Source organism: Cyclopterus lumpus, chromosome 13 (genome assembly GCF_009769545.1).
Source record: "Cyclopterus lumpus isolate fCycLum1 chromosome 13, fCycLum1.pri, whole genome shotgun sequence".
Classification (NCBI taxonomy): domain Eukaryota; kingdom Metazoa; phylum Chordata; class Actinopteri; order Perciformes; family Cyclopteridae; genus Cyclopterus; species Cyclopterus lumpus.
Window position 1 is genome coordinate 1,100,589 of NC_046978.1, and position 9,864 is coordinate 1,110,452.

The 9,864-nt window shown below is 39.8% G+C and overlaps 1 protein-coding gene across 1 annotated transcript; it reads left to right on the forward strand.

The window, feature by feature from the left end:
• The first annotated feature begins 1,209 nt into the window (after window positions 1-1,209).
• nlrc3l (NLR family, CARD domain containing 3-like) lies at window positions 1,210-9,308 on the forward strand. The gene is made up of 12 exons (XM_034548257.1): window positions 1,210-1,569; window positions 1,995-2,195; window positions 2,699-2,791; window positions 3,052-3,226; window positions 3,637-3,784; window positions 4,091-4,183; window positions 4,595-4,947; window positions 5,034-5,243; window positions 5,954-6,129; window positions 6,364-6,637; window positions 7,064-7,276; window positions 7,668-9,308. The coding sequence occupies exons 1-12, from the start codon at window positions 1,544-1,546 to the stop codon at window positions 8,058-8,060; spliced, it is 2,355 nt and encodes a 784-aa protein (XP_034404148.1). The 5' UTR covers window positions 1,210-1,543; the 3' UTR covers window positions 8,061-9,308.
• Window positions 9,309-9,864: the final 556 nt, after the last annotated feature.

Below are 9,864 nucleotides of genomic sequence, written 5' to 3' on the forward strand. Positions count from 1 at the left end.
TTGTTTTGCCTGCTTCTTAGAATTAGCTACTCAATCAATAGCTAGGAGGTCCACTTTGATGTCATTTTAATCTAATGTATTTCCTGCCCAATAGATACTTTCAATTCAAAGCGCTTGACTTGACAGGTAGAGCACCTCCAATGCACCTCCAATTCTTTTGAAAAACAGTTAAAACATCTTATTTCTGTTTCCTTTAGTTAGGTTCACTTTTATTAACAGAGAGATTACTGTTATAATGATTGAGTTAATGAAGAAAACAATGTGACGGTAGAAGATCCCAAGGTCTTCTGGAAATTGTAATCCAAAAATAATTGGGTCCCAATACAAAATTGTCTTGATCTACATATTAGAAGTTGAAAAGTGGAGGCACAGATGTTCAGTGTGTCCAAGAATATGACAAATTCATCCAACAATTACAAGTCATGTAAACCTTTGTAGAAAAGGGTTGTCTCTTTCAGCCTTGGATGTATTATAAAACTAATCTTTTTCTTCTTCATACAGCCATGCTTTCAGCTCATGAAAACATGTCACCTGAGTTCCTCACTATTGAGACACTATTAGACTGCGCATTAACACCTTCAGAATAAAATTACTTTTTGTGGTTCTAGTGTGCATATTTCATTGTCATACAGTCTACTGATTGGAGTAAATAGATTCGAGATTCCGTGCATCCTTTTTAAAACGGAGGTTGAATAAGAGACTCAATATAGCATCAATTAATATGTATACACATTTATTGCACAAGCTGTCTGTTTAAACTGTTCCCGCACACTGATATTTACTTTAGCTGTGTAAGAGAAAAACCACAGGCTCTCAAAGTAGGCCATGCAGTATGATGGGACGTCCAATGTTGTATTAAGGTGACAATAGTGTGTAGGTAAATTTGATATCTGATTTGTACATTTGAAAATAAAGGTGTATATTGAAGTGACGTAATTATGAGTCAATTCACCAAGTGTTTAATTTGTCTGACTGATGACCTAAAGTTTCTTTTTACATTTACATTGGACAACTACATTAAGGGTTTTTTGATAAAAATGCTCAAATGTCTCCATTGCAGTAAGTCGATTATGAGTATTTATTTGATCTACATGTACACATAAGAAATGAATGAGTAAGTTGATACATGTACGCATTATTGAGACGACTGCTTGTGGATTAAAGTTGTGTCGTTATGCCTTTATTTTGAAGTGGGCCGGAAGTCATGATGTTGCCGTTGGGGGACCGGAAACTGACCAGAAACCGAAAGTTAAGGCTGACAAAACAAGGAGGAGAAGTTAATAATCGAGGGCCGGTGATATAACCTTACAGTTCATAGATTTTTTACACAATGTAACTTTAATCTTAAGTATAACAAAATGTTAGCATCACAGTATCGGCGGAGACCGACCGCCTTTATCTTAAACTAACGTTAGGAAAGCACGTTGGATTGATGTATTGTTTTGAATATAACGTTACAGTTATTGCGATAAGTTGGATTTAACGTAGTTCACATAGCTTGAATCATAAATTCACTGTGTGTTAGTCTAGTGCTGCCAGAGACATGGACCCGGACACTGAAGTTGAAAGGTGGGTGTTGTCGGTCACCTGCCATCTTTAATCCTGTTACTCACAAGACGTTTCACGAGCAACGTTACTTCCGTCAGTTGACGTTAAATAACATCAGATAACGATCCATAACGATAACGATTTTTGTTTGTTAATTTACCTCACGTTGTATGATGTCCACTCTTGTGGTTATTGACTACCTATGCAGTTATGTTTCCGTATTTACACTATCACACACTCACGTGCATGTTCAACAGTCACTTATGGCCCACATGTTTCCCATCTTGTCGAACTACTTTGGTGACCTGACTTTTGATATTGTCCATATGTATTTTTTATTTTGTACATGTATCCCAGTAAAATGATATTGGTAATTAATAACCTATTGGAATAATTTAAAAACGTTGTCATACCTTTCATATAACAGCCATTGTTCATCCCCTCAGCATTTTTAGGCAGGAGAATGGGGAGGAAGATGATGATGAGGAGGAGAAGAAGAAGTGGAAGAGGCCTCCCTCCAGCTATGGTTTAATGGAGAGTGACAGTGATGTGATGGAGGAGGAGGAAAAGGAAGAAGAGCTGGACCAGGTCTTCCATCTCCCATGTCCAGTGGTACTCCCTGAACCGACTACTCACCAGGGGACAGGGTACTGCGTGTGTCTTGGTTTAATATTCAAGCATCAACCCGAGGGTTTAAGCATTTTTGTGTTTGGCCTCTTTACCACAGATGTCATACTGCTTCACATAACTGCTTGCTATACCTTGGCTGTGACCTGTTCCCTGGCCAGTTTAACCCTATACAACTGTTCACACTTCCCATATGAATTGATCCAGTAGAGTTGTACAGCTGCCAGAGGTGTGTGTTTGTGCAGAGAGCGCCACAGTCTGCAAACAGAAATGTGAAGTTAGGTCAAAATCAAGGATATCAGCGATATTTCCCTGCTGGGAAATACAGCGTCCCACCAGGCAGCTTCATGAACAGCTTGATGGAAGGATCAACTTGTAAATGTCAATATTCTACATTATTATTTTTAGTCAAAGCAGAGGTTGGCTCTTTATTGCTCCAAATGTCTGAGTTCACTGCATTATATGTTGAAGGGTGAGTAACCTGGGTCTTACCGAGGGGATGTTGTCTCCAATCTGTTGCTAGGTTGCAGATGATTCGCTCAGAGTCTCCAGAGACCCTCTACACCGAGATCACGCAGCAGACCAGACCACCGGGAGCTGTTGTCATTGACACCAGGTGAAAGACACACACACACACACTAATGATAATAATCAGTGGAAATGTATCCATTGCTCCCAAATCCACTACTTTCAACATTTTATTCAACTGAAACTACGTGAAAACATTTCAAAGTTGTAGTCTGTTTATCTACACAAGAGTTGCATATCTTTAACATTTCTCTGTCCCAAATAAATGGGTGAAATCTTTGTCAAAATGTTTATGCTTGGAGAATGTTCGCTGTGCTCTTTCTTAACGTGCTTCCTGTTGTCTCTCAGGTCCTCTGATCTGGGGGACTTTTCAGAAGACAATGAAGAGGAGGCAGATGAAATGTTGATAACTAATTCCCCAGAACCACCTGAGCCAGTTGAACCAGAAGACACAACGCAGACTGATGAGAACAGCCAGCCAGGTCGACTCCACCCAGAGCAGGACTTGCCCCATATATTCAAGGTTGGTGCATCACAGTTGGTCTTGGATGCTTCATATTTTCCTTTCCTCACAGAAGTCGTTGTTTTTCTTAGTTCTCAGTACTTTGTTTGATCTGATGATGCATTTCAACTTAGTTGTTTGTTTAATTGTGATACATCCTAATAACACATATAGTACATTTTCCTATTGAGCTCTTACTGTATTTGTCAAAAATAAACTCCACTGTTGCCATGTATTACAATATAATGAAAAAAAGACTTAAACATTCTATAATAATAATAATTTTGCTAATTTTCTTTATTTCGTCAATATGCTACATCAATGTGTGATACAAATGTAATTGTGGCATCTTGAAGTGGCCCTAAAGCTACCCACACTGCTGAGGGACAACATGTTACCTTGTGTTTTTACACCTTTCTCTCTGTCTACAGAGCATCCAGAGTGTTGTGACGGAGCTCACCAGTGAAGAGCTATTCAAATTTAAGTTGGGGTTTAACCAGTGGGAGCCAAAGATAACCCTGTCACAGGTGATGGAGGGAGACCTTCTTGATTTTGTGGACAGGATCCTGGAGATACTTGGTAAGAAAACCCAGCTAGAGTACAAACAGTGTGAACGGTACAAATAGAGCTCATCCTTTAAAGAAACACATTTTGACTGTTGGGATGGCAGCTGTGAAGTGAACACGTTTTTTTTAAAGTGGAATTTTTCTGTGAGACAACTATAAACTTGAAATTCAGCAGCTGGAATAATTATGCTTTCATTCAGAGTAAAATGCGCTGTTAGAAAAAGAACGATACAGTGGAAGTACACAGGGACTGAACGCTGTCAGTGAATCCTCACTGTTTTTCTCTTTCTTTTTCTTTTATTGACATTCTGTTCTGCAGGCCAGGAGCGTTCCCTGTTGCATACAATAAGTACCCTCAAAACTATCAAGAAGACACAAGAGGCAGACGAACTAAAGAATAAGTGCAAGAGAGGCAAGTTTACTCTGGTTTGATCCAAACACACAGTCTAATATTGGTGCAATTGGTTTGATCTCAGATATTTTATTTAAGAATGCTGTGGCTCCGCTTTTGACAGACTGCTTTCATTTTCTCAGTTTATATTATTTTCAAAGGAACAATAAAAATGTTGACCATGTGATTTAATATCGATTTAAAACCTTACTTTGAGAAAAGACATAGGAAGAGGATCCAGGGTTCAGGCTTGATTGACGCAAGTCTTTTCTGGTGAGAATGTTTGCAGCAACATGAGACTATTATTACTATAACTAGGCAGAGAGGTGGTGTAGCAGAAAGATTGTTCTTCCAATGTGAGATCCAGATTCCAAACCACATTTAGTTTCTTTCTGTTTTTTTACTTTCCTCGTTATCTTTCTCCACCACCAGCGTTGATCCGCTTTTGCCTGAAGAACTATTTGATAGGAAAATACCAAATCATTCACGAGGGGGTCGTTCAAGCCGGAAAACAGAAACTTCTAGATAAAATCTACATTGAGCCCCTGATTTCAACCTGTGGTTATGGAGGAGTCGACCCCTCCCATGAGTTCCGACCCCACCCTCCGTCACCTATCCAGGTCCCCAGTGCCGACACCTTCGTGGGCTTGAACAATCTGTTCCGACTACAGAAGGATGATGGCAAGCCGGTGAGGACGGTGGTGACCACTGGGCTTCCAGGAATTGGTATGTCTGTTTCCGTGGGGAAATTCTCCCTGGACTGGGCAGAACTTCATGCCAATAAGGTGAATCAACAAACAAAAGTTAACTTTGTTGTTGTTTTGACTACTTTTTTGTGACTGACACCAATTTCCTTTCCATGTTTTCTCAGGATCTGCAGTTTGTCATCAAACTTTCATTCAAAAATCTCTGGCTCCTGCGAAACAAAGCGCTTCCTCGTTCACAGGATCTGTCGATCATGGAAATTGTCGAATATTATTATCCCGAGTGCAAAGACATGAAATACCTGGAGGAAGAGGACTGTAAATTCCTCATCATAATGGAATCATTTGATTGTTACCAAGCCTCTCTGGACTGGCAGGTATCCCATCTGCACACATACACCTGGGACTCACATTCACATTTGTAACAGTAAAATAAATCTAGAGCCTGAATTCTCACTACAGTTAACAATATAACGTTTAATATCTCTCTATCAATTAACAGTTTTTGAAAATAAACAATGGTCTCGTGAACAATGCAGGCATGTTTAAAGGCTACCTATTTGTTCCTAATCTAACAAATGATCCGATCGATCGGCCACTGATAATCTGGATGATTTTCATTCTTAATAGTTTGATCGGTCGTCTCTATAAAGGCTGATCAGAAGAGCAGATCAAATGACACATCTATACTCATTTGTCTGCTTTCCCACCTCCTCTTAAATTTGCTGGGCACACACACTCACACACACACTGGCTTCGACAGCAGAACAGCCTGTAAGGATCTTCGCAACAGTATTTTTTCCACGAGTCTAATGCTGTCCATGAGTGTTTAACCAAAACATGACATGCATAAGTATGTACATATTTGTCAGTTGTTACTGGACAGAGAGCGAGAGACACGAGCAGACGCATACAAAGAGCAGATGAGCACAATCGCTTGTTGACTGGTGGGCAAACATAACTTCAGACAGACCCTGTGATCGGATTGGTCGATCAGTGATCTGCCCCAAAAATCCTCATCAGAGCACCCTTACCAGAAACTAATATATGTATATATTATATGTCTCTCTCTGGATTTTCTCTTCAGAATGCTCCAGTGATAAATGACAATTACACCAAAGCACACCCTGACGTCCTGATTGTAAATATCATCCGAGGTACTGTGCTCCGTGGTGCTCGCGTCTGGATCCTGGGGAGACGTGCTGCTGTCTCACAAATACCGCCTCAATACATAGACGCTGTCACAGAAATACAGGGCTTTAGGTGTGTGTGCAGATGTACGATGTGGGTTTTGTGTTTTAATGTCAGTTTGAATTTCCTTTTCTTTTGGGTATCTTATTACTGTATTTTCTGCGTTTTTTTTAGCATTGTGTTTAGTGTATCCACCCTCCTGCTAATATGTTTGATGATGTTCAGGAATATAATTTAGTCAAATTAATTTTAACTTCTCTGTTTCAGTCCAGTTGCATCTTTTTTTTTTGTCCCCCTTTTCTCCAGTGATGAGAAGATAGATGAATTCCTGACATTGCGCTTTTGCGATGCAGAGCTATCGACGAAGATCATACGGCATTATAAGCTCCTCCCATCACTCAGTATACTAGCTCGACAGCCCTTTGTTTGCTGGATGGTGGCCACAGTGTTCGAGCGCCGCTACCGTTACCAGGGTTATGGGGAGCACCCCCCCAGGCTGACGCCATTCTATGTCAACACTATGATCGTCCAGACCAATCGCAGACTGCAGTTCTACTATGGAAAGATGGACCATGAACTGGTAACGTGTGTTATAGTTACTCAAGACAATCGCCATGAAATAATCTTTTTAAGTATGAAAGTAAAACAAACCTTTTCAACCTATTTTATTTGGTACTAGAATGCAATTCAAATTTTGTAATTACATTTTTACAAACAGATTTACTAACCCATAGTTAATATTTGAAATAAGGGGATACCACATCATGGACATTTGTACTATCTGATGCACTCCGATACAATTGACCTGAAAAGAATATTTTTATGAAGCTTATAAATTTCAATTTTTGTTGAGACTGTATAAACACCTAATGATTTAGTGTCAACAAAATCAAAAATGGAGCTTGAATGACTGAATTGTTCAAAAAGACAAACCAGTCATTTGTCCAGAAGCCAAATAACAGCTGATTGTCAATATCATGCTTTCGTCATTTCTCTTTGCACTCAGAAATGGTCCAGTGATGAAAAGAACCTGCTCACAAAGATGGGGAAGATGGCCTTTAAGATGCTGGAGAGGAACACCAGCGTGTTCTTTGAAGAGGACGTGAAGGAGTGCGGTCTGAAGTTGACGGAGGTGACGGTGTTTTCCGGCCTGAGCACTGAGCTCCCCGCCGCAGCCTCAGGGAAGAGGACGTTCTGCTTCATACACTTCAGCTTTCAGGTGAAACTCTTTGCATCTCACTGTACCTGCGTCTCAGTATTCCGTGAAACCTTTTTTTCTTTTACTCTGCTGTATTGTCGTAACAATACACTGAAAACCACTTACTATTTCAGCTCACATTACTTTGTGTTTTTAAAGGTAGTCAACGAAGAGCTGAAAAGTATTTTAACCTTTGACCATCAAAAGAAAAGAAATACTAAGAGATAATGTAACAATTAAAACAGGGACTCGACATAAGAACTTGGACAAAAAGGACATTTCTATAGATCTTTAAAAACTTCATGCAGCTACCGCTGGAAATCCACCGAGCAGACACATGCAGGCTGCCAGGCCACCAGCATACCCTTAAGGATTCACCCTAAAAATCTGCCCCACGTCTTCTCTCCTCCAGGAGTTCATGGCCGCTCTGTACGTCTTCACAGTGTTTCGCACGGAGTCCTGGAACGTTCTGGACTCCGTGTTGGACAAGCCCAAGATCTTCAAATTCAAGGATCCGACCAAATCCGCAGCAGGCCTGGTCCAGTGTGCCGTGGCGCGAACCCTCGCCTCCCCGCTGGGCTACTACGAAATGTTCTTGCGCTTTCTGTGCGGCATGCTGTCCCCGGATTGTCATGACAACCAGCTGCAGGGGTATCTCTACCACCACAAAGCGCCGAAAGTGGGCGGACTGGATGATGTGCGGCAGCTGCTTGAAAAAACGATACAGACTGCTGAAGAAAACCATCGAGACCGGGTGGAAAACTTGAAGGAGTGCCTTAGAGAAATGACCCAGGAAGATGAGTGAGTTGGGTTCAGCTTGCATCCTGATAATCCGTGTCACTTTATGGATATGATGGATAATGGAGAGGATCCGGGACAATGCCGTTATTTTACCTCTACTCTGTGAGTGATTAAAGTTTGATGCTCAAAACACTCAACAGACTCAGTGACATGTTCAGGTCTGTGTCCTTTAGGCTTTATAATATTAAGTTTCATACAATAAACTTTGGTTTCATTAGAAAATGAACGATTCTGTGTCAGTCATGTTACCGCTGCACCAGACAAATTTAAATGTCTATGCATTGCAGTACAGTGGGGGTTATGAAATACTGCATTATGTCTGTTCATGTCTCACAATGAGCGCTAATCAAAATGCATTCTGGATTTTAATTCATCCAACAGATTGGAGAGACAAAAGAAGACATGAACTGTTTTAAGATCTATTAAATGTAAACTAAACAGAAGATGTGATGACACTTGAAGAACTCTGACATTGTTGATTCACAGCAACCCTCATACTACATTGCAATATGAAACCAATGTGCCTGATCTGTTTATATCCAGGCATCGGTAATAAATCATTACTCAACTGTTTCGATTGACGATGTAAGGCCACAAAGAGGAGCTCGGATTTCACATTTTGTCAAAGGTAGCGGTGTATGTGAGTTTAAAAACGCCTTCTGGGTGAAAAGTAATGGTATGGGTGAATGAATAGCTCTATGTTTTTAAAGCTACTATGAGAAACTTTCATTTTGCGTTGATTTTGCGTTGATTTTTTGAGCTTCAAAACCACTTTAAAGTTCCTTGGAGTAACTTTCAATAGGTTCAGCCTTAAATCATAGTGTGTATGCATGTGTTTGGGTGCATATATTATTTTTGTACTTACAGTGAAGTTGTGTTTTCGCGGTGAAAAGATGACACAGTGAACTTATAATTTAAGGCATTGGTTGTGTGAATGTGTGTGCGTGTCCCTGAGAATATCGGAATACTTTCAGGTAAAAGACCATTGATAAGGTGGATGTGGCTATATTCACTTACTCACCTCCTGATGGACTTGTTCCTTCATTTTCTCAATTCATTTATTGCTTTATTTTCATTGCAGTCCTGCACTCCGACTAACAATGGAGTTTGTAGGTGGTTTTAGTCATTTCCTTGGTACCTATTGTCTTTTAGAGTCATGCGACATCCTTAACAAAGATATGTAAGTTGTTGACACTTGGCATCATTATTATTAAGCATGTATGAATCAAAATAAAAAGAGAAATCAATGAGATAATGCGTTTTTTTAATTGGATGAATCAAGATGAACCTACATTACACTACTCACAAAATTGTTTGGAAAAACTAATAGCCCAACATATGCAATGACAGTTATTATCCAAAGGAATAGTGTAAAGGACCCTTCTAGTCTCCAGATCCCCATCTAGTCTTTATTTAGAATCTGCAGGACATCAAAAGCTGCACTCCCGTTAGAGGCCATGAGGTGGCAGCATTTCCCTTTATTTGGCAGCGTCTTTCCATCAATCGAATGTAAAACAGCAAACAGTGAGATGGATAGTTTATATGTATCTACTTCTGATTAGGATATTCTGAAATTTAAAAAAAACTGTTGTCAGGACTACTGTCCCCACACTTTCAACAAATTGAATATAGTTATCACCTTTTTTTCTTTTAAATAATTAATTGCAACTTTAAAAAAAATTGTTACCCAATATTAAACTGGACTGGCTCATTCAATTATTATTCAGTACCTTTTACATATATGGTATACATACCCACAGTGATGTAGTGCCATAGTGTCTTCACAGTAAGCATATTAATTGATAGAA

Bases quoted from the DNA above. Each gene is read 5' to 3' on its own strand.
- nlrc3l (XM_034548257.1), top strand. From the start codon at position 1,544: ATGGACCCGGACACTGAAGTTGAAAG. The intron at 5,244-5,953 runs GTATCCCATCTG...TTTTCTCTTCAG, and splicing joins AAGCCTCTCTGGACTGGCAG to AATGCTCCAGTGATAAATGA. The intron at 6,638-7,063 runs GTAACGTGTGTT...CTTTGCACTCAG, and splicing joins GAAAGATGGACCATGAACTG to AAATGGTCCAGTGATGAAAA.